General features: G+C 43.9%; 1 protein-coding gene across 1 annotated transcript in view; it reads right to left on the reverse strand.

The window, feature by feature from the left end:
* The window catches only part of RPGRIP1 (RPGR interacting protein 1), a 109,501-nt gene that overhangs the window by 16,861 nt on the left and 66,941 nt on the right, over positions 1–25,699 (reverse strand). Inside the window, exons 22-26 of the mRNA XM_073608349.1 lie at positions 14,077–14,258; positions 9,951–10,071; positions 9,776–9,876; positions 906–1,098; positions 690–780 (exon numbers count right to left, since the gene is read on the reverse strand). Coding sequence (XP_073464450.1) covers positions 690–780; positions 906–1,098; positions 9,776–9,876; positions 9,951–10,071; positions 14,077–14,258 — 688 coding nt within the window. The remainder of the gene's footprint in view (positions 1–689; positions 781–905; positions 1,099–9,775; positions 9,877–9,950; positions 10,072–14,076; positions 14,259–25,699) is intronic.

Below are 25,699 nucleotides of genomic sequence, written 5' to 3' on the forward strand. Positions count from 1 at the left end.
CTTCATAATATATTTCAAGACTCCTAATAATTCCCTTATATTTGGAGTTTCTAGACACAAAGTCAAATTACTTTATTGAGTCTGCTTAGCTGAATACTTCTGAAGAGGTGGGGAAGAGGTGTTCTTGTATTTTATGGGCTCCATACTTGGTCCCTGTAGTATTACAGTGTTGCTTGATCTTCATTATTGTACTTTTGGATATCCTCTTTAATTCTCAGGCAGGCTTACTTGGATAGTCTAGGACTCTTCACTATGTATTTCTAGACCATGCTTGTAGTATATTCTCATCTGGAATACTCAAGGCTACATTATCCTTCTTCTTTTATTGGTATTATCTTCCTTCTGCAAGGTGAAAATGGACAACTGACTGGGGTTTGAGGTCTCCTGGGTATAGTTGCCATTCTGATGATGAAGGATTGGCTTTCACTTTCAACTTTTAGACTTTACTCCTATTGGTCAAAGCCTTGATTTATTAATTAAAATTTTGTTGTTCTCAGACTTGGTCACAGTTTTGCTATGGAAGGGAGATCTAGTGCCTGTAAAAGGGTATTGCCCATAACGAAGCAACTTAGTGCCTAATCTCGTATGGATAAGGATAATACCACAGAGGTCTCCTTGTTCCCCAATGAACTGAACAAGAAAATATCCTTTGTATGCACTTAAAGGATGCATCAAAAACCTTATGTTACCTTACTCTTTCTTCCTCTGTGTCTGATCCCTCCAAAAGCATGTAGAGGAAATGTCTGCGATCTGCATGTTCTTTGCCATCGAGGTGTATTACTGCATGGGATCAGGAAAATAATTAATGCGTGAACTGTGTCAAAGTAACATTTTAGAGAGAAAAAAATGTATTTACATAAAGGGACAATGAGTTTTAAAAATCCATCTTATGACATTTTTCATACCTTTGCTGAAGTGGTAGTATATTTCCTCTCCTTGACTAGGTTTGCGAAGTGACAAAGGAGTCTCTGTTTCTTCAGCGGGAACTCCTGCAAATTGAAATTCCACAAACACTCTTTCCACTGATTCATTAGCCACTACCTCTGAACATGGATCGAGTGTCAGAGAGGCGATTTCTACACGAATCCTGGATGATGGCTAAGTAGATAGAGAAAAAAAAATAGCTGCAAACAGATAGGATTTAAGCAGGGGACCTTATCTTTTCTAATGCAGGTCCTTGAAATAGTAAGGACTGCCTTTGTTAGACAAATCAATTGTTTGGTAAGCTTCTGAAATAAATAAATTGTTTATAATTATATCTCATTACCTATAAACTAGTGCTGTGGTCTGCTATAGGGTGCCAGTAAAGAATTGTTTCCAAATTTTGAGCAGTGTATCACTGGTGTGTTACAGCTCTTTTTTGAAGAAGAAAGTGCCCTAATTAGATGCAGTTAGTGTAGGCCGGTTGGGCATGCAGTTGTTTGTATATAGTAAACATGGCATTTTAAAAATATAGGTAAGCAGAAGCCCTCTCAAGTTTAACAAGGTGTGGTAAATATGGCTTTTGGCAACATTGGATAACTAAAGAGGCTCTGCACCAGAGTAAAATGTAAGGATTTATCTATTTGATGACTGGATTGGGGAATGGGGTTTTTAATCAAATCTTTTTTATTGAAGAAAAAAGTTATAAAAAGTTTTACATTACTATTGCAAAAGAAAAAGAAAACATACAAAAAAACAATGGAGCTACATCAAGTAGCAAAAGAACCTCTAGTTTTGAGGCAATGGGTTAATTTACTAAAGATAAATGGACTGCAATAGGAAGTTGCACTCTGCAAGGGAATCTACCCTACCGTGTTTCCCCGAAAGTAAGACATCCTCCGAAAATAAGGCCTACTTCCAGTTTTGCCTCTCGTTGTAATATAAGGCATCCCCCGATAATAAGACCTCCCCGATAATAAGGCATCCCCCGATAATAAGGCATCCACCGACCGATAATAAGACACGATAATAAGGCATCCCCCGAACATAAGGCATCCACGCGATAATAAGGCGTCTGACTCTGGACCGTAGCGGCAGGCGCCGCCGCGCAGCTCACTGATTGGCCGCAGCTGTTCAGGCAGTGCGAGGTCTCTTTAAATCAGTGAGCTGCGGTGGGCTCTCTGGATGACGAGTGATGTCCCTGATGTTGCGCAGGGGAACGTCACCCGTCAGAGAGCCCGCGCCGCCGCTGCCAGACACAGGAGTCGGGCACATTGTGTGGAATCTCGCCGCCACAGGGGTGACTGAGGTGAGGGGGGGATGTCTGGTGAAGGTGGGAGGGGGAGAGACTAAACTGTCCACTGGCACAGGGGTGGGGGGAGGGGGAATTAAAATGACTAAAAATGATACATGGTGGATTTGAGGGGGGGGAATCAAATCGGCACAGGAGGATCAGAAGGGGGGGGAATCAAAATGGCACAGGAGGTACTAAAATGGTAATCCCCCCCCCCCTCTGATCCTCCTGTGCCATTTTTATTTTTTCCCCCCTCTGATCTCCCCTGTGTCATTTTAAGTGATCCCCCCATTTCAATCCCCCCCTCTGATCCAGTGTGTCACTTTAGGGGGTGACTGCTTTTCTGCTGAAGGGTCTAAAGTACAAGAAATACTGGTAAACATTGCTGGTATTCTTCTTCATTGAAAAATAAGACATCCCCTGAAAATAAGACCTAGCGCATCTTTGGGAGCAAAAATTAATATAAGACACTGTCTTATTTTCGGGGAAACAGGGTAGAGCTGTTAGGAGCATCTAGTGCTCCTGCTCCTCATTCCAGCATTCGGGTTTTGGCTATGGCATTCTCCCTGTCTTTGTCCACCTACATTCTGATTGATGTGGTCAGTCTCTGGGTGGAAACTCAAACCTGTTATAAGCCAGCTATACCCTCATTTGGGTGCTTGTGATAGACAGTAATACATGTGTTGTTCCTGATCAAGCTCCCTGTCTGTCTGCCCTGCTCTGCTAAATTGGATTTACCTGTGTATGACTTTGGATGACTGGATTTTGGACTATTCCCTGAACTCAGCATGCCTTTTATCTGGACTGTCATAGAACCAAGCCATCTGTCTGCTAACTGCAAATATCTATTTGCTTTGCTCAGTTCGCATCTGCCCTGGCGTGGTGGCCACTATAGGCACTATAGCATTCTATATAAGTCCTGGGGACAACTGAGTACCAGTAGGCCTGCTTGCCTTATGGGAAAGGGGGCTGCTATAGGTGAAGAATACAGTAGCCAGCAATAGTGTCTGACCACCTGCGTTAGGGTAGATGTGACATTATCACAAGCCTTTAACAAAAAAACATTTCTGTGAAGATGGACTCTACATAGGCCCATTTATTTGCTGAGGAAATTTGCAAACTGACAAGCCAAGTCCAGGAACTGGCTTTGCCTGTAAATGTACCTCCAGCAGTAATGCAGGAGCCAGAGCCCAAAGTTAACCCGGAAAATAGTTTTTCTGGTGACATCCACATATGTTTTCCAAATGAAAAACAATAAAGTCGCGCTGACATATATATGATGAAAACTACAAAATTGAGTGTTTAAAAATTAAAAATAGATGACATTATTGACTCAATAGTAAGTGCAAAAATTATACACCTTGAATATAAAATGTGCAAACATAAATTAAATGTCCATACAGTGCACAACGGAGAAATAAGGCAAAAGACTTAAATAAAAAAGTCCATAAAGTTAAAAAAACGAATTCCAAAGTGATGAGTGATGTGAATTTTCATAAAGTGCCAAGTGCATGGATGAGACTTCCACCTCAGACAAACACTGCCGCTTACCGGAGAGCAATGGTCCCTTATTACAGGGGACCACGCTGAGCAGATGGCTGCAACCCCAGCCCGGGATCTCACAAGCAAACACCAGGATAGTTCTCGTCCATGGGGATCTTCACCGTCACTCACAGCAGGGTGATGAGATTACCAAGGAATAAAACACATAGAAATGCTCCACATAGCGTAAATCCTTACGATTTATTGAAAGGTTAAAAGTCAAATGCACACTTACATTTATATGGTATAAAAACAGCAGAACAAGTAAGAAAGCCGGCCGGCTTCAGATCAGCCCGTATCCTCCGGGACTGGACGCACAGCGGTGACGTCAGGACGTGGCTCCTCCTCCCTACGTCGTTTCGTCACTAGGGGACGTGGTATACCGTGGGATACCGTGATCCTGACCGTGCCCACTCAGCTGAAGCTAACCTTAGGTCATTACGTCAGGGTAATCGCACTGCTGCACAATACCGTTCTGATTTCCGACACTGGGCACCTGACTCAGGGTGGAATGACCCAGCTCTAAGAAGCCAGTTCAGGTTAGGCTTATCAAACTCCATCAAAGACTCCTTAGTACACTATCCTGAACCAAGTCATTGAATGAAGCCATGCAAGTAGCCATCTGTATAGATAGGCGTTTATGGGAAAGGCATACAGAGAGGTTTGTTTCTTTGCCCCCCACTATGCTGCCTACTTCTACTTCATCAACCCTTCCTGAGCCCTCTCAACCTCTCCTGGAGGATGAGCCCATGCAAATTGGCGCTACCCATTTATCCTCTGGGGAAAAGGCTAGAAGAAGATGCCAGGGACCCTGTTTATACTGTGGCAACCATGGCCACTTTGTTGCCAGCTGCCCTAATAAGCTGAAAAATGCCAAGAGTCTAGTGCGGGTGGGGTCTGCTGCTATAGACTATACTATGTCAGTTTTCCTCAGAGATAAACTATTTGTTCCTGCACAACTTAGCTCTGCCAAGTTTTCTCATCATCTCTTAGTTTTCACAGACTCTGGTGCTGCTAGCAACTTCATTGATAGGGACCTAGCACACCGTCTACAGATTCCTGTGACTAAGGTGCAGAGACCCTTTTCAGTCTTAGCTGTTGATAACTCTCCCTTGTCCATGGGCCTGGTCATCTTGTGCATGTTACCTATTACTCTGACTATTTGGGAATTTCATAGAGAGACAATCAGCTTCTACTTGATCTCATCTCCTGCTTATCTGCTTATCCCCTTATCTTGGGGTATCCCTGGCTTAAACTTCATAACCCGCACATAGACTGGGCTACAGAGGAGATTAGGTCTTGGTCTCAGAACTGCATTAAAACTGCTGACCAGTTGCCCATTTATAACTCTTGTGTGGTCAGTACCAGCCATGTACCTTTTATTAAAGCCCTATTCGGATCCTGATCATGACATTTTTTCCAAGTGTGACTCCAGTTTGCATAACCATGTGCCTTTATATGACTCCGGTAAAGCAAAAGACGCTGACAAGTTTATTGAATACTCTACAGGCCACCTCTCCAACCAATTGCCACAGGCTGAATCTTTTCCTCCTAGAAGCCAAACTTACCCGCTGTCTTGCAGCCTTGAGCCCTGTTTGGAAACTTCCTCTAAGTCCCCAGAAGTGAAGCCCCCTGGATTACCCCTACCTTTGCCTGTCCCTAAACTCTCTTGGACATACAGCCAGGCTAACTTGTCCACAATTTCCACTGTCGCTACACCTGGCGATGCGATTCAGGTAGTTGCTACACCTGGTGATGAGATTCAGGTAGTCGCTACACCTGGCGATGCGATTCAGGTAGTCGTTACTCCTGGCGATGCAATTTAGTCAGTCGCTAAACCTGATGATATGATTCAGTCGGCCTCTGCACCAGTTATGGCAGTCCAGCCCATGCCGATACTTTCTGTAACCTGGCCGCACCCTACTTCTACTACATTCATTCAAACCTGTCTAAGAAGTTCAGTTTAGCCTTTGGATAGACTGCCTCATTCGGCCATGTGGGGCTTTCAACCTTTTTTTTCCGGGCTCTCTGTATTCTGCTTATGTTTTCACCATTACCGGTGAAAAATACACTGAGCAAAATTATAAACGCAACACTTTTGTGTTTGCCCCTATTATCATGAGCTGAACTTAAAGATCTATGACTTTTTCTATGTATACAAAAGGCCTATTTCTCTCAAATATTGTTCACAAATCTGTCTAAATCTGTGTTAGTGAGCACTTCTCCTTTGCCGAGATAATCCATTCAGCTCACAGGTGTGGCATATCAAGATGCTGATTAGACAGCATGATTATTGCACAGGTGTGCCTTAGGCTGGCCACAATAAAAGGCCACTTTAAAATGTGCAGTTTTATCACACAGCACAATGCCACAGATGTCGCAAGTTTTGAGGGAGCGTGCGATTGGCATGCTGACTGCAGGAATGTCCACCAGAACTGTTGCCCTTGAATTGAATGTTAATTTCTCTACCATAAGCCATCTCCAAAGAAGTTTCAGAAAATTTGGCAGGACATCCAACCGGCCTCACAACCGCAGACCATGTGTAGCCATACCAGCCCAAGACCTCCTCATCCAGCATCTTCACCTCTAAGATCGTCTGAAACTAGCCACCCAGACAGCTGCTGCAACAATCGGTTTGCATAACCAAAGAATTTCTGCACAAACTTTTAGAAACCGTCTCAGGGAAGCTCATCTGCATGCTCTTCATCCTCATCGGGGGCTCGACCTGGCTGCAGTTCATCGTCGTAACCGACTTGAGTGGGCAAATGCTCACATTCGATAGCATCTGGCACTTGAGAGGTGTTCTCCTAACGGATGAATCCCGTTTTTCACTGTACAGGGCAGATGGCAGACAGCGTGTATGGCGTAGTGTGGGTGAGCGGTTTACTGATGTCAACATTATGAATCAAGTGGCCCATGGTGGCGGTGTGTCCACATCTTATGGGCAAGTGCCTACACACTGACCACGAAAGGTACAGATACGCTGTGCACTTGCACAGCATGCCTGTATCTCAGAAAGGGATGACAGGGGACGCAAAATGGCCATGCTAGCACGGATCGGCCAGACTCATCAAGGACTGTGGACAATTTTGCATTTCATTTAGAAATCAAGGTCCCAGAGTCTGGAGGAAGAGTGGTGAGGCACAGAATCTAAGTTGCATGAGGTCCATTGTAAAGTTTCCACAATCAGTGATCGTTTGGGGAGCCATGTCATCTGCTGGTGTTGGTCCACTGTGTTTTATTAAGTCCAAAGTCAGCACAGCCCCAGGAAATTCTAGAGCACTTCATGTTCCCCTCTACTGACCAGCTTTATGGAGATGCTGATTTCATTTTCCAGCAAGACTTGGCACCTGCCCACACTGCCAAATGTACCAATACCTGATTTAATGATCATAGTATCACTGTGCTTGATTGGATAGCAAACTTGCCTGACCTAAACCCCATAGAGAATCTGTGCGGTATTGTCAAGAGGAAGAGGAGAGACACCAGACCCAACAATACAGATGAGCTGAAGGCCATTATGAAAGCAACCTGGGCTTCTATAATACCTCAGCAGTGCCACAGGCTGATCACCTCCATGCCATGCCGCATTGATGCAGTAATTCATGCAAACGGAGCCCTGACCAAGAATTGAGTGCATACTATAATATACATGGACATACTTGTCAGTAAACAAACATTTCTGTATTAAAGGTCATTTTTTTCATTGGTCTTATGTAATATTCTAATTTTATGAGATACTGAATTTTGGGTTTTCACTAGCTGTAAGCCATAATTGTCAAAATTAAACAAAAGAAATGCTTAAAATGTATCTGTATCGCTCTGTGTGTAACGCATCTATATAAAATATATGAGTTTCACTTTTTGAATAGAAGTAAATTAACTTTTTGATGATATTCTAATTTTTTGAGATGTACCTGTATAAGATCCTTAAAATTGCAGATTTAATACATTTTGATGGTTACAAACACTTTAATGAATACGGTGCAATTTTTCTTTGCAAAGAATACCCAATTACATGCAAGGAAGAAAAAAAACTGCATTTTTCCTTGCACATGACTGGATGATGGAAGTCAGCAAAGATTCACCTCATTCACTAAGCTCTGGGTAAATTCCCTTGTAAACTGCAACTTAATTTGCACAATGAACAGTCTTTGTATTTAGTAAAGCAACCCCATTGTTGAAATATGCGCTATAAAGAGTCTGTTTTGGGCCCCCTTTTTTAAAAAGCTAGCAGATATGAATCTGTTTTTGTTCCCTGACTAGCTTACAAGTCTGTTGTAACTTCCTGATACATAACCTACAGCTTCTACTCATCCTCTATCAGCTATCCTTCCTCCTTTCCCAACATCAGTCTCTTTGGTCCAGGTGAGTTTTTCCTATTTATGCAATTTAGCCATATGCTGGCTTCCTTTCAGCATGCAGGTCAGTCATTGCCATGGTCTAGAGTCAGGATCAGAGGCCAGTAGCTATAGCAGAAGAGCAGATATTCATACAGGTCACCCTGGCTGATGAAACGGGTTCACCTGAGGTGCGGGGGTCTAAGCACTAACCGATATTCACCAGAGCTCCTGATGGTGGAGATGGGCTTTGCTGCGTGTCAGTACTGGGTCGTGGACCTCAGGATAGCCCCACCAGGAGGTGAGCAAGCCAGGGTCCAGTAGCATATATAGCAGGTAGGGTTCAAGCAGAAGCGTAGTCGAGAATCAAGCCAAATATCAGTAATGAATAGTTGCAGGTTGGAATTCAGCAGAAGCATAGCCGAGGAACAATCCAAATGTTGGTAGCAAAAGATACGGTCGGCAGCAGGAGAGACAAGAGCTAGATATTGGCTGTTGAAGGTACAATATTCTGGCAACCAGGAAGTGCAGAGACATTTATTTATTTATTTCAGGTACTTATATAGCGCCGTCAATTTACGCAGCGCTTTACATATACATTGTACATTCACATCAGTCCCTATCCTCAAGGAGCTTACAATCTAAGGTCCCTAACTCACATTCATACATACTAGGGACAATTTAGACAGGATCTAATTAACCTACCAGCATGTCTTTGGAGTGTGGGAGGAAACCCACGCAGGCACAGGGAGAACATGCAAACTCCAAGCAGGTAGTGTCGTGGTTGGGATTCGAACCAGTGACCCTTCTTACTGCTAGGTGAAAGTGCTACCACTACACCATGGCTTAAATCAGGAAGTTCATGGGAGGAACAAAGAGTTCAAGGTTCAGGGCAAACAAGATTCAAGACAAGATCATTCAAGGAATTGTCTAAGGAGCTGTCTAGCATTCCAGGTGGCTCAGCAAGTAGAGTCACTGCCAGACACAGCAGAGGTCCCAGGTTCAAGTCTAGGCACTAAGACGCATGCAATGTCATTGTTGGCACATATTTATATTGACCAAGGGATGTGTATATTTTTGACATATTTCAGGTTGCCAGTAAAAAAAAATGTGCTCTGCCAGTAATTTTTTCATGTTTTGTCAGTAAAAAAAGCATTTGGGGTTAGGCAACCCTGATTTAGCAGTGACACCATCACTTTGCCTCACATAGCCTGTGCAGAGAGCAGAGCTGTGAGATGGACCCAGCAAGCTCACCCACTACAGGCTGCCTGCAGAAAACTACAGGAGGGGCAGATACAAGACCAGTCACCTTGTACCCACCCTGAGAGATTATCAGTGGCTGGTTTTGATTACAGGAAACTCCTGCACAGTGGCAATGTTTCATACTTGAATACTGCACAGATCTGTAAGAAATACAGAAATCACACCAAGATGTAAGTATTACACATGTCTCTTGTGTTTAGACATTACCCTGTGGTTTAGCTTAAAAAAAAAAAATTTTTACTTCTGTGGGGATTTCCCATCACTTCCTGTCTTTTACCAAACATTAACTGACAGAACCTCTCCAATTGCAGTAAAAATTACAGGAGTTCCAATTCTTTCCTCATTTGATCTTAAACAAAAAAAAAGAAAAAAAAAGGTTTTGGCTACAAATACACTTTAGGATTTCTGCACTTACCAGCTTATATGGAACTAGAGGTTTTGCCACTACAATCATGTCGTCGTCATCATCATCACTGCCACTGTTTTCAAACTGTGGTTCACTGAAGTTATTCTCATCTTCAAAAAAGAAAGAGTTTTACTATTTAATGTTTTGATCACTATAGGTTTAAAATCAATTGCTACTGCTTTACCTTTTTCCTTTAGGAACTTATCAGAATGCATAGACCTTGTTTCATGATCTGACTCATTTGCTTCTTCATATATCAGTTGATCAATCTGTCCTTGTGGTTCTTCTTGTCCTACTGCAATATCCTAGAACAAACATATTTCAAAAGGTTCTTTTGCTGGAAATTAAATAACATGACTGTTTTAACTGGACAAGAGGTGTATTATTGGATATGCAGCAGCAGATGCCATTACCAGTAGCAATTGTAGCTAGTGCCATCAGTAACAGCAGCCAGCAGAATACATAATGCATACTTGCCAACTGTCCCGGATTTCCCGGGACATTCCCGGGACTTAGACGCCATTCCCGAATTTGTGGCATCCCGGTAAATGTCCCGAGAAATCCGGTTCTTCATGAATTTGCATCCGCCGCCGCCGCTAGAGGTCTGCGGCCGGCGGAGACATTGTCTCCACCGGCCGCCATTTTTCTGTAGTTTAGGAAGACGGCTGGAGGGAGACAGAGCTCCTGCGTCGCCGACCACCCCCCGCCTCGCCCCGCCTCGCCCCGCCTACCCCCCACCCCGCTCTGCCTCGCCCCGCCTACCCCCGCCCCGCTGCCAGTCTAAAATGGAAAGGGGCGGGGGTTCTAGCCATGCGGAGGACACCTCTGAGGTGGGGGGGCGCACCGCTGTGGGACTCCTGATGCAAGGGGGGCTCCATTGGGGACACCTGATGTGAGGGGGGGTCTGCCGGGGACACCTGATGTGAGGGGGGGCTCCACTGGGGACACCTAATGTGAGGGGGGCTCCACTGGGGACACCTAATGTGAGGGGGGGCTCCACAGGGGACACCTAATGTGAGGGGGGGCTCCACCGGGGACACCTGATGTGAGGGGGGGCTCCGCCGGGGACACCTGATGTGAGGGGGGGCTCCGCCGGGGACACCTGATGTGAGGGGGGGCTCCGCCGGGGACTCCTGATGTGAGGGGGGCTCCGCCGGGAACACCTGATGTGAGGGGGAGCTCCACTGGGGACACCTGATGTGAGGGGGGGCTCCGCCGGGGACTCCTGGTGTGAGGGGGAGCTCCGCTGGGGACTCCTGGTGTGAGGGGGAGCTCCGCTGGGGACATCTGATGTGAGGGGGGGCTCCGCCGGGGACACCTGATGTGAGGGGGGCTCCACCGGGGACACCTGATGTGAGGGGGGCTGCGCCGGGGACACCTGATGTGAGGGGGGCTGCGCCGGGGACACCTGATGTGAGGGGGGCTCCGCCGGGGACACCTGATGTGAGGGGGGGCTCCGCCGGGGACACCTGATGTGAGGGGGCCCCGCTGGGGACACAATGTGAGGGGGAGCTCCGCTGGGGACTCCTGGTGTGAGGGGGGCTCCGCTGGGGACTCCTGGTGTGAGGGGGGGCTCCACTGGGGACTCCTGGTGTGAGGGGGGGCTCCGCTGGGGACATCTGATGTAAGGGGGGCTCCGCTGGGGACATCTGATGTAAGGGGGGCTCCGCTGGGGGCACCTGATGCAAGGACGAACTCTGCTGTTACATCTGACGCAAGGACGAACGGCTGGTGGCAGGCGACGTGGCAGGTGACACGCTCAGGGATCCCACTGATTCTGCATTATGGTGAGTTGAATGATTTCATTTTATATTAATAATAGAAATAATGCACTTCAATCATGCTGACACCATAACAACCATGGTGCCGGGGTGATTGAAGTGCTAACACCAGGTGTTTGGAGTATCTTTATCTGCTGATTGTTAAACTTTCTAGAATACACACATTTTTATTGTTTAGGATCTGGGGCTGCTGTCCCGTCATTTCCCTCCCCCTCTCCATCCCTCATTCATCTCAGACTCTAACCACACCCTCTTGAGCCACACCCATTTAAGCCACGCCCACCATGTCGCGTAAACCACACCAATTTTTCGCCGCGACACGCTTTACGCGCCGCATTTGTACGTTTTCCGTAAGCCACGCCTACAAACGAATGCCCCGCCCCCTAATTATTGTACGGCTCCGCCTACAGCCACAAAAGTGTCCCACATTTTTTTTTTACAATGTTGGCAACTATGCATAATGTACAGCATATACTGTAGTATTCAGAGGACCTCGTATTTTGGTTGTGGGACAACATTTAGGGCCCAGTCACACCTCTGAGTTTTAACATGTGTATATACAGTGGGGCAAAAAAGTATTTAGTCAGCCACCAATTGTGCAAGTTCTCCCACTTAAAAAGATGAGAGAGGCCTGTAATTGTCATCATAGGTATACCTCAACTATGAGAGACAAAATGTGGAAACAAATCCAGACAATCACATTGTCTGATTTTTGAAAGAATTTATTTGCAAATTATGGTGGGAAATAAGTATTTGGTCACCTACAAACAAGCAAGTTCTGGCTCTCACAGACCTGTATCTTCTTCTTTAAGAGGCTCCTCTGTCCTCCACTCATTACCTGTATTAATGGCACCTGTTTGAACTTGTTATCAGTATAAAAGACACCTGTCCACAACCTCAAACGGTCACACTCCACTATGGTGAAGAACAAAGAGCTGTCAAAGGACACCAGAAACAAAATTGTAGACCTGCACCAACCTTGGAAGACTGAATCTGCAATAGGCAAGCAGCTTGGTGTGAAGAAATCAACTGTGGGAGCAATAATTAGAAAATGGAAGACATACAAGACCACTGATAATCTCCCTCGATCTGGGGCTCCACGCAAGATCTCACCCCGTGGGGTCAAAATGATCACAAGAATGGTGAGCAAAAATCCCAGAACCACACAGGGGGACCTAGTGAATGACCTGCAGAGAGCTGGGACCAACATAACAACAGCTACCATCAGTAACACACTACGCTGCCAAGGACTCCGATCCTGCAGTGCCAGACGTGTCCCCCTGCTTAAGCCAGTACATGTCCAGGCCCGTCTGAGGTTTGCTAGAGAGCATTTGGATGATACAGAAGAGAATTGGGAGAATGTCATATGGTCAGATGAAACCAAAGTAGAACTGTTTGGTAGAAACACAACTCGTCATGTTTGGAGCAGAGAGAATGCTGAGTTCCAACCAAAAAACACCATATCTACTGTGAAGCATGGGGGTGGCAACATCATGCTTTGGGGCTGTTTCTCTGCAAAGGAAACAGGACGACTGATCCGTGTACATTAAAGAATGAATGGGGCCATGTATCGTGAGATTTTGAGTGCAAACCTCCTCCCATCAGAAAGGGCATTGAAGATGAAATGTGACTGGGTCTTTCAGCATGACAATGATCCCAAACACACCGCCCGCGCAATGAAGGAGTGGCTTCGTAAGAAACATTTCAAGGTCCTGGAGTGGCCTAGCCAGTCTCCAGATCTCAACCCCATAGAAAAGCTTTGGAGGGAGTTGAAAGTCCGTGTTGCCCAGCGACAGCCCCAAAACATCACTGCTCTAGAGGAGATCTGCATGGAGGAATGGGCCAACATACCAGCAACAGTGTGTGACAACCTTGTAAAGACTTACAGAAAACGTTTGACCTCTGTCATTGCCAACAAAAGATATATAACAAAGTATTGAGATGAACTTTTGATATTGACCAAATACTTATTTCCCACCACATTTTGCAAATAAATTCTTTCCAAATCAGACAATGTGATTGTCTGGATTTGTTTCCACATTTTGTCTCTCATAGTTGAGGTATACCTATGATGACAATTATAGGCCTCTCTCATCTTTTTAAGTGGGAGAACTTGCACAATTGGTGGCTGACTAAATACTTTTTTGCCCCACTGTAGGTAAGCCAATGGAATTGATTTACTAAAGGAAAATAGACTGTTGTCTGCGCTCCTTTTTTCTAAGGAAATGTCAGTGTGGTAAAGCTGCACTTTTTGCTTGCAAATGATTGGATGATGGAAATCAGCATAGCTTTCTAACATTTACTGGGAAAAATTAGTGCAACTTTACATGCAAAGTGCACAGCCTTTTTGCCTGTAGTAAATCAACTCTATTGCTTTACGTGGTGCTAGTTCACATCTGTGTGATGCATTGATGTGCATTTTATGTTCATGGATGCATGTTACATGAAAATGCATGATTACTGATAGTGCACATAAAAATGCACAAGCCAAGTTGTGACATAAGTTATATTAAATCTCTGCTTACCCACCTGCACAGTCATGTCGATCTCATCACTTTGGTGTTCAGCTATATTAAAGTCCTGTATTATGTGTTTCTGATGTACATCAGTTATGTGACCATCTCTTCTTCCCCTTTTATTAGAGCAAACATCTCTATGCAGATCTTCTTCAGCTTTACGGGATTTGGTTGGCCTTGATCTGCTTAGGTCCTCTTTAGGCAATTGCTTGCTGTGCGATTTCCCCTGATAAATATATATAACACAAAAATCACTTATGTAAACCTTTTAAAGTCACACAAGCAAAATAGAAATAACATGCTATAATTGCAATCTCTAGGAATAACCCATTGCTAGCCTTGTTGAAATGCAATTTTCCTTGCACAGTACAGGACACTGGATGTTTGGTCTTTAACCACTGGTTGTATGTGACTACCTTCAGGTGATTGGAGACAGGCAAAAAGAAAGCTGCAGGAACATACCCTATATAACCCCTCCTACTCCCAGCAAGTCAAATTTTTTGCTAGTGTCCTTAGGTGATGGATGTCTTTATCCTTATAAGAAAAGATGATTTTATCAAGGTTCCTTGCGGTACCAAAGCCACTGCAGTTCCTTTCTGCACCTGTCAGTTTTGTTGACTCCTCGGCTGAGCTATATCTGGACCCCACCTGGAGAAGATGTGGGGCTCTCCCACAATGTTCCTTCAGCACTGATTCTTGCATTGGTGCTCACCTTGGCGCGTGGTGCATAGTGTTGAGTTTGCTGCAGGGTGCTATAATGGTCCAGGTCCAATAGAAAATTGAAAAGAAAAGAAAGATTGTTTTGCATCTTATTGTGCGGTATAGCTGTTACTTTAAATGGTATGTCGCATCCATGGTACAGGATCCCTGGTTGTTTAATTCTGTCACAAGTCCAGTGTGTGGCCACTACTGTGCCTGTATGGCCTCAGCTTCAGTGGTTTCACTACGTATGTTTGCTCCATTTTCTTCCTCTTGCTGTACTCTCTCCACTGGGACATGTCTTCTGGCTTTCTCAGTACAGCACAGCATTCCTTGGACGCTTTCCTGAACTCAGTTGCTTATGGTGCCTTTTACAGAAAAATTCACCCTTTCTTCATCACAGCAGCAAAGGTTGTGAATACCCCTTTGTGTACATGGGTACAAGACATACCAGCTACCATTGTCCCCAGTGTCCCTCCGAACCCGGCCTTTGCATTGGTGAATGCTTCCGACTGTATCACACATCCCTAAAATATTAGCCCATATTCTTAACCATTTCCCCATTTTCATCATCTGTGCTGACCATTTCTCATGCTATCTCAAATAACCATACCACTGCCTTCCATGTGAACTGACCCTGGCCTGTTTTTTGACTATGCCTCTGCCTACCGTTTGGACTGCTTCAACGTGAACTGACCCTGGCATGTTTTATCAACTACGCTTCTGCGTACTGCTTGGACTGCTTCCATGTGAATTGACCCTGGCCTGTTTTATCAACTACGCTTCTGCCCACCGCTTGGACTGCTTGCATGTGAACTGACCCTGGCCTGTTTTATGGACTATGCTTTTGCCTACTGCTTGGACTGATCTGTTGCCCTGCTACCATAGTTCACAGGGGTCTCACATGTGAGGGGCTCCAGAAATGTTTTTCCGGATGGGAAAAAAACTATTTTTTTCTCTTCTTGGGAGGAACTGGATCGCCCCCTAATTATTGTACGGGTCCTTCCATGCAACCTGTGGTTGCCTCCATGGCTATCTGCCAGACCTAACTATCTGGAGTAAATGCATGGTCTGAAACTCTAGCACAATCTCACCAAATCCTTCAGTTAACCACCACCTGGAGTTTTTACCTATGACCATACTCTACTGCCTGAACAGCTTGATTCCGCTCATATGTGGAGGATCCTTTGACTCAAATGCTGGTTAGCGGAACTCCTGTGCAAGAAAACACCTTCAGCGGCTGCTCATCGAGGAAAAACACCCTTTGGTCCCTACTTGAACAAGCACATCAGGGGTAGCATGCCCTGAGAAAGTAACCGGTCACCATCAGAGACTGCCATCAGTGACCGTCACCTGTCACCCATCAGTGACCGTCACCTGTCGCCCATCAGTGACCGTCACCTGTCGCCCATCAGTGACCGTCACCTGTCGCCCATCAGTGACCGTCACCTGTCGCCCATCAGTGACCGTCACCTGTCGCCCATCAGTGACCGTCACCTGTCAACTATCAGTGAACGTCATCTGCCACCCGTCTGTCACCCGTCACACAGCCCGTCAGTGACCGTCACCTGCCACCCGTCCTACAGCCCATCAGAAAAATGTCCAAAAGAGTTTTTACCAGTGAGGAGGCGTTCCAGATCCTCTCCATGACTGATAAGAGCAGCAGGGAGTTCTCATCAGATTCAAATGCCAATTCTGATTCTGAATCAAATTCAGCATTTGAACCGATCGATAGTACTGGATCGGCAAATGAATTGGAGGAAGAATGGATCCTTCCTAAAAGGGCACGGCACTCTGGAAACCAGGCAGCCACCAGCAATATACCCCAGGATCAAATTCCCAGGGCCAGTACCAGCGCTGCCACCAGCGATAGACCCCAAGAACAAAGGCCCAGTACCAAAGCTGTCGCCAACTATAGACCCCAAAACCAAAGGCCCACTACCAGCACTGCCCCCAGCGAAAGACCTCAAGAAATGCCTAGGCCCAGTACCAGCGCTGCCGCAGCATCATGCCCAAATGCCAGCACAGGAACTTCAAATCCCCCAACTACCAGCACTGGAGTGCCACGTCCCCCAAAAGCCAGGGCAGCTACACATCTTCCAGCTGGACTTGCCAACCCAACATGGCTGCCTTCCAACTCAGGATCAGCAAGAATTCCCCCTTTCACCGCACAGCCAGGTATCCAGGCCAATACCCAAAATTTTACAGAAATCGATTATTTTTATTAATTTTTGCTCGACACTTTGCTGCAATTCATCGTGGACCAGACCAATTTATATGCCCAGCAGCATATTGCCAACAACCCCCAATCATCATACACCTGTCCATTTCAATGGAGAGATTTGAATCTGGAGGAGTTCAAAGTGTTTATGGGCCTCTCTTAAAGGGCCATTTTTTTTTTGTATTTTTTTAAATGACAACATTTTTTTTTTTTTTTTTAATTGCATTTTAGTGTAAATATGAGATCTGAGAGATCTGAGGTCTTTTTGACCCCAGATGTCATATTTAAGAGGTTCTGTCATGCTTTTTTTCTATTACAAGGGATGACATGTTGCATATCAATTTACTCGGTGTAACATTATCTTTCACAATATAAAAAAAAAATTTGGCTAACTTGACTGTTGTCTTATTTTTTAATTCAAATGTGTATTTTTTCCCAAAAAAGTGGGCTTGTAAGACCGCTGCGCAAATACGGTGTGACAGAAAGTATTGCATCGACCGCCATTTTGTTCTCTAAGGTGTTAGAAAAAAAATGTATAAAGTTTGGGGGTTCTAAGTAATTTTCTAGCAAAAAAAACTGTTTTTAACTTGTAAACAACAAATCTCAGAAAGAGGCTTGGTCCTTAAGTGGTTAATCAGAGAGGCAGCACAGAGACCTAAGGTAACCCTGGAGGAGCTGCAGAGTTCCACAGCAGAGACTGGAGTATCTGTACATAGGACGACAATAAGCTTTATAGAGTTGGGCTTTATGGCAGAGTGGCCAGAAGAAAGCCATTACTTTAAGCAAAAAACAAAATGGCACATTTTGAGTTTGCGAAAAGGCATGTGGGAGACTCCCAAAATGTATGGAGGAAGGTGCTCTGGTCTGATGAGACTAAAATTGAACTTTTTGATCATCAAAGAAAACGCTATGTTTGACGCAAACCCAACACATCACATCACCCAAAGAACACCATTCCCACAGTGAAACATGGTCATGCTGTGGGGATGTTTTTCAGTAGTCGGGACTGGGAAATTGGTCAGAGTTGAGGGAAAGATGGATGGTGCTAAACACAAGGATATTCTTGAGCAAAACCTGTACAACTCTGTGTGATTTGAGGCTAGGACGGAGGTTCACCTTTCAGCAGGACAATGACCCCAAACACACTGCTAAAGCAACACTTGAGTGGTTTAAGGGGAGAATGTAAATGTTTTGGAATTGCCTAGTCAAAGCCCAGACCTCAATCCAACAGAAAATCTGTGGTCAGACTTAAAGATTGCTGTTCACAAGCGCAAACCATCCAACTTGAAGGAGCGTGGTAAGATGTGGCAAGCTCATAGAGACATAATAATAATGATGTCCACCATCCATGATGACACTACAGTTGAAGTTCAGAGAAGACGAGGTCACATTGAAATCAGTCATGTGTACAAGATTACAATCTCTACATGGGGGGGGGGGGTTGGATTTCAACGACCAAAAGCTTCAGCCCTATTTGTCAATAAGGAGGTCCCGTTTCTGGCACAAGAAAGTAGCAATCTATTTAATTCATTTGGCCATTTATAATGCCTACATAATTCACACCAAATCCGCGGAAAGCCCTGCCCACTTCCTAAAATTCATCGAAGAAGTTGTCATGTCCCTCATCTACCAACAAAGGCCCCCAGGAAACCTTCGCTCTGATGCTGTTAGCCGACTTCATGAGCGCCACTTCCCGGACAACATTCCGCCATCTGAAGCAGGCCTAAGATGCCAAAAAAGATGTTAAGTATGCAGCAAAATTTCGAAGACATACCAGCTACCATTGTCCCCAGTGTCCCTCCGAACCCGGCCTTTGCATTGGTGAATGCTTCCGACTGTATCACACATCCCTAAAATATTAGCCCATATTCTTAACCATTTCCCCATTTTCATCATCTGTGCTGACCATTTCTCATGCTATCTCAAATACCCATGCCACTGCCTTCCACGTGAACTGACCCTGGCCTGTTTTTTGACTATGCCTCTGCCTACCGTTTGGACTGCTTCAACGTGAACTGACCCTGGCATGTTTTATCAACTACGCTTCTGCGTACTGCTTGGACTGCTTCCATGTGAATTGACCCTGGCCTGTTTTATCAACTACGCTTCTGCCCACCGCTTGGACTGCTTGCACGTGTACTGACCCTGGCCTGTTTTATGGACTATGCTTTTGCCTACTGTTTGGACTGATCTGTTGCCCTGCTACCATAGTTCACAGGGGTCTAACATGTGAGGGGCTCCAGAAATGTTTTTCCGGGGGAAAAAAACTATTTTTTTTGTCTCCGGGTTTCATAATTTCCAGATTAGGGTCTGGAGTCCGGAGGCTTCATAGAGATTTGGGTGGGTGAAGCCTCTACCCATGTGCACAGGTCTTACCTGATTGTGGCCCTCAGCCTACTGCTGACTTACTGCCATTATGCCTCTGCCTGCTACCTGGACTATGGAAATAATTAGCTGTAGCAGGAGGCAGTATGTATATAAAGGGCTGGAGAGCGGTACAATAATGAGTGCAGGCAGGTAACGGTGTACCAGGACCAATATTATGGCTGTGCTGGCTGTCTCTGCCTGGACAATTTCTATGGACAAATGCTTTGGCTGTGCTGAAGATATCCTTGTGCTGACTATAGACAATATTCCTGCCTGCTACCTGGATAATTACTGTTGTTGTTGCTAAGCTGCCTGTTGCCTGGACCAATTCTCTCCTCTGTGAACACTAATAAAACCACAGGTAATACTTTTTTTTTTACCCTTTCCTCAATAGAATTTATTTTGGAGTGTAATTTTTGGTATGTAAATGCTATTTGTTAGAAATATGAAGGGCCTTCAAAAATGATAGGTTGTCAGGAAATTAGATGTGTAATTTATGCTTGTAGAATGCCTGAAGGTGCTACTTCAATGGTGGGCCTCTGTATGTGGTCAGACTGTGTAAAAGTCTCACACATGTGGTATCGGCATACTCAGGAGGAGTAGCAGAATGTATTTTGTGTCATTTTGGGTGTCATTTTTGCTATGTACATGCTATGTGTTGGAAATATCTTAAAAATGGACAGCTTTGTGTAAAAAAAAAAAAAAAAAAAATGCATTTTCATTTTTTTCCACATTTTCCAAAAAATTCTGGAAAAAAATGAACCGTTCAAAAGACTCATTATGACTCATAGATTATACGTTGGTGTGTTTGCTTTCCAAAATAGGGTCATTTTGTGGCCGCTGTCCTGGTGCTCCAGGGCCTTCAAAAGTGTGATAGGTTGTCATGAAATTATATGTGTAATTTATGTGCCTAGAACACCTGACGGTGCTCCTTGCATGTTGGGCCTCTGTATGTGGCAAGGCTGTGAAAAAGTCTCACACATGTGGTTTCGCCATACAGGAGGAGTAGCAGAATGTGTTTTGGTGTGTAGTTGCAAGCATGTATATGCTGTGTGAGAGAAATAACCTGTTAATATGACAATTTTGTAAAAAAAACAAAAAAAACCCCACAAATGTTTAGTTTGCAAAGAATTGTGGGCAAAAAAATTACAACTTCAAAAAACTCACCATATGGCTTACTAAATACCTTGGGATGTCTACCTTCCAAAAATGGGTCATTTGGGGGGTATTTGTACTTTCCTGGCTTGTTAGTTAGTGTCTCAAGAAATTAGATAGGCCTTCAGTACATCAGGTGTGATCAGGTGTGATAAATGTTCAATGATTGGCACCATAGCTTGTAGACTCTATAACTTTCACAAAGACCAAATAGTATACACTAATTAGGGTTATTTTTATGGAAGATATGTAGCCGTATACATTTTGGACAAAATTTATGAAGAGAAATGACTAATTTGCAAAATTTTATGACAGAAACAATGAAAAAAAGCATTTTTTCAGCGAATTTGCAGTCTTTTTTTATTTATAGCACAAAAAAAAAAAAAAAAAAACACTAGTGATTAAATACCACCAAAAGAGAGCTCTATTTGTGTAAAAAAAAAAGGATGCAAATTTCATTTGGATACAGTGTTGCATGACTGAGTAATTGTCATTCAAAGTGTGAGAGCGCTGAAAGCTGAAAATTGGTCTGGGCAGGTAGGGATGGGCGAACGGTTCGGGCCGAGCATAAGTTTGGGCCAAACTTTGGTTGTTCGGATGTTCTGCGAACACCGATACAATATGCGGTGTTCGGGGCAAATTTGAAAGCCGCCGGAACACCGTTAAAGTCTATGGAACACTAACATGAAAAATCAAAAGTGCTCATTTTAAAGGCTTATATGCAAGCTATTGTCAAAAAAGTGTTTGGGGACCTGGGCCGTGCCCCAGGGGACATGTATCAATGCAAAAAATTTTTTTAAAAAAAACGCCGTTTTTTCGGGAGCAGTGATTGTTTTAATGCTTAAAGTGAAACAATAAAAATGAAATATTCCTTTAAATATTGTGCCTGGGGGGTGTCTATAGTATGCCTGTAAATTGGCGCATTTTTCCCATGTTTAGAACAGTACCACAGCAAAATGACATTTCTAAAAGAAAAATTGTCATTCAAAACTGATCGCGGCTGTAATGAATTGTTGGGTCTCAGCAATATAGATAAAACTCAAGAGCATGGGATCCCCCCCAGTCCATTACCAGGCCCTTTGGGTCTGGTATGAATATTAAGGGGAACCCCAAACCAAAATGAAAAAAAAATTGCGTGGGGGTCCCCCTGAAATCCATACCAGGCCCTTCGGGTCTGATATGGAAATTAAGGGGAACCCTGCGCCAAATTTAAAAAAAAATGGCGTAGGGTTCACCCCTAAAACCCATACCAACACGCAACCTGGCAGGTCGCAGGAAAGGAGGGGGGATGAGAGAGCGCCCCCCCCTGAACCGTACCAGGCCATATGCCCTCAACATGGGGAGGGTGTTTTGGGGTAGCCCCCCAAAGCACCTTGTCCCCATGTTGCTGGGGACAAGGGCCTCACCCCCACAACCCTTGCCCAGTGATTGTGGGGGTCTGCGGATGGGGGTCTTATCGGAATCTGGAAGCTCCCTTTAACAAGGGGACCCCCAGATCTCGCCCCCCTGTGTGAAATGGTAACGGGGTACAAATGTACCCCTACCATTCACAAAAAAGGTGTCAAAATGTTAAAAACAACAAGACACAGCTTGGGGATAAGTCTGGGGGATGTTCGGCTCATCCCTATGGGCAGGAAGGGGGTGAAAGTGCCCTGTAGGCAAGTGGTTAAAGATATACATTTTACACTATGGGAGATTTGATTGTTTTTACCTATTGTTTCTAAATGGTATCCGACTTTATAACAAATGTGATGCACATATTGATTATAGGGTATAGTGTAAGGAATATTTTTTTATTGCAAAATATTTCTTAAAGAGACAGCGCACCATTTACTGTAGGTTTTGTCCTACATTGTGTTTATTGGCGATCATTAGTTTGAGAGGCAGTGAGAGTTGGTGAGTAGATTTAAGCACTGGGGAGTGGTGTCTTTCACATGTGGTGAATATAATGAGAATTTCACTGGTTGAACTGTGTGTTTTTGGATGAACTTGCACAGGGCCGACACTGGAAAATATACAGTTAACCTGATTGGACACTTATTTAGATGGACATTAATTCATATGTACATTGTTAATGGTGTATATTTGTTTATTTGATTGTTTTTTTTCATCACTTTTTCTACACACTTTTGTTGTTTGTGAATTACCACTGTGCCGCTTCATATTCAGTCTTAAGCCTCGTACACACGATCGGACTTTCCGACAACAAAACTATGGAATTTTGTCCGAAGGGTGTTGGCTCAAACTTGTCTTGCATACACACGGTCACACAAATGTTGGCCAACAATTACGAACGTAGTGACGTACTAGACGTACTGTGTGTTTTTTCAGCTCTTTAGCGCCACCCTTTGGGCTCCTTCTGCTAATTTCCTGTTAGTAGAAGCTTGGTGAGTGTTGATTTGCGCTTTTCTTTTTTTATTTAGCGCTTTTCATTTTGTGCTTTTCAGTTAGTTTCTGAGCGGCCGTTCGTTAACCAGACATGTTGCAGAATCGGGGGAGATAAGGTATTATTTATTATTGGCCTTGAAGTTATTGCTTTGACATTATTTTTTTGGTTGAATAATGATTTGATTTGGTATATGTTATATATTTTTGGATGCATTTAATGTACTTTTTGGTTAAGTTATATTGGCAGATAGCATGTCTATATTTTTTTTTTTATGCACAATAAAAAAATTGTGTCGAATAATACTTGGCTATGTGTTTTTACTTCAAATGACAGTTTGGGAGTAGTTACATTTTAAAAAATATGATGTAAAATTGACAAGGGACACCAACATAGTTGTATCTTTGATCTTAAAAACTAGGGGATAATAGTGTTGTGGTAACTTGCACAAATAAAAAAAACAAAAAAAACATAATGATATTATTCTTGATATCACTAGAAAAAAAAAAGCCTTTCAAAATGTGTTTGCAATAACTCCATCAGTATCACGAGCAAAGCAGCTTCATTATTATCCCATTAAAGAAGAAGAGAATTGTGCACTGCATTTGGAGATTCATAATTTGCCACGTCACGAATGTTAATTCTCCATTACAAATGCCAGCTTCTGCTTCCGAGCGTGCGTGTTTGTACTTTGGACTTTTGTCAGATGGACTTGTGTACACACGATTGGAAAATCCGACAACACACATTTGTTGGTGGAAAATTTGAGAACATGCTAGCCAACATTTGTTGGTGGAAAGTCCGACAACAATTGTCCGATGGAGTATTAACACGGTCGGATTTTCCGCCAACAGCCTGACATCCAACATTTCCCAAAAACAACAAAAATTTACCGCGCTACTCTAAAAATGTGCTGCTGATAAAATGTTGGATAGTTAAAGCTGCAGTCCTAAAGTGGGGCATGCACATAAATATACAAAAATAATCAAAAAAGACTGCGCTAAAGAAAATGACATATACAATGACAGTATATATGGATGCGTGAATAGTGAAGAATTCAATCTATCAAGTAATCCAAAATGTAAATATTCTAATGAAAATAAAATGTCAATAAAATAATTATATAGAACAAATATGACAAAAAAAATTATAATAATAAAAACAAATATAAAGTATCAAATAACAAAAAATAACCAAAAATGAAGTGAAAATATTCAGAAGAAAAACAGTCCTTGGAGCCAAGGCAGATTGAATTGGTGATCATAGAGGTTAAACACCCAACACCCAGTGAGAAATCCTCCACCTTAATAGAGGTAACCACACCACAATCAAACTACAAGGGGACTAAAAGGCCAAAATTGTAAAGATAAGGGAACCCATAATTTAGGTCCCCCTGGTATGCTGTTTGAGGTCCACCGCAAGGAGAGATCCTGCCTGCCCCTTCTGTGAGAGGAGATTTGAGGAGTTGTGTCCCCTGAGTGGACGTCCATAGATAAGCTGCTACATCTATTAAGGTGGAGGATTTCTCACTGGGTGTTGGGTGTTTAACCTCTATGATCACCAATTCAATCTGCCTTGGCTCCAAGGACTGTTTTTCTTCTGAATATTTTCACTTCATTTTTGGTTATTTTTTGTTATTTGATACTTTATATTTGTTTTTATTATTATAATTTTTTTTGTCATATTTGTTCTATATAATTATTTTATTGACATTTTATTTTCATTAGAATATTTACATTTTGGATTACTTGATAGATTGAATTCTTCACTATTCACGCATCCATATATACTGTCATTGTATATGTCATTTTCTTTAGCGCAATCCAAGATTTCCCGTCGGAAAATCTGATCGTGTGTACTGGGCTTTACTGTGTTTTAATGAACAAGATATAAGAAAAAAGTTTTCCTGACAGGCTCCATGGCAGCATACGTGTGGGTAGGCTCCACCTCCATAACTACCCAATAGGACCCCTCTCCCATAAATCTTTGCTCTAGGCTGCTATCCATGTTCCTTTTTTGTCCTCCTCTGTAGGACCAAGTGTTGGTTCTCCTACCTGAAGATAAACCTCCCTACGATCGAATCAGCCAAGTGCCAAAAAATTCCTCCGATAGGCCCTGACTGTTAAGCAGGGTATGGAGTGTATAGCAGAGTAGCGCTGAAGATTGGATCGGTTCATCTATGTGCGCACGGTCTGTTTGCCTAATGTTTCGGGCGACCATTATCTGCTGCCAAGTCCGGTGTGTGTGTGTGGATGGCGGTTCCTCGGCCCAGGTGATCGTAGGTGGAGGGGTAAGTTTTATATTCGTATGCATATGGCAGCAGTGTTTATGTGTTGTTGTACCTCTTTCCTTTACCGCATCACTGGTGTCCTAGTCGGCGCTGACGCTCCCTGCGTTCCAGCAGCCGTTCTCTTTATTACTTCCGGGTACCGGTGTGTGCTCTGCGCATGCGCGGACCCGATACGAAGTCGAGGCTTGGTTCGCGCATGCACGCGAGCGTCTCACGTCTGACGCCGTCGATGACGTCACGGGTGCCACTTTTAAATGCTGTGGAAAGCTTACAGAGCCCCGGGAATGATCATGGGGGATACGACGACTTCCCGGGGCAACTATCTTGGTGGTTCAAGGTAAGACAATCTCTATTGTCTGGGGGTTGAGGTCTGTTGTCAGCCAGCTGATGTGTGAATTTGTCTCTGCAGTTTCCTATTGTGTTGACTCCATGGACTCCTCACTTCCCCCTAATGGCCAGCCCCCTTGTAGCAGGTATGTTTGCAGTTATGCTTTTCTACCTGTACAAGGATTGAGAGT

This window comes from Aquarana catesbeiana, linkage group LG01, assembly GCF_042186555.1.
Source record: "Aquarana catesbeiana isolate 2022-GZ linkage group LG01, ASM4218655v1, whole genome shotgun sequence".
Taxonomy (NCBI): Eukaryota; Metazoa; Chordata; class Amphibia; order Anura; family Ranidae; genus Aquarana; species Aquarana catesbeiana.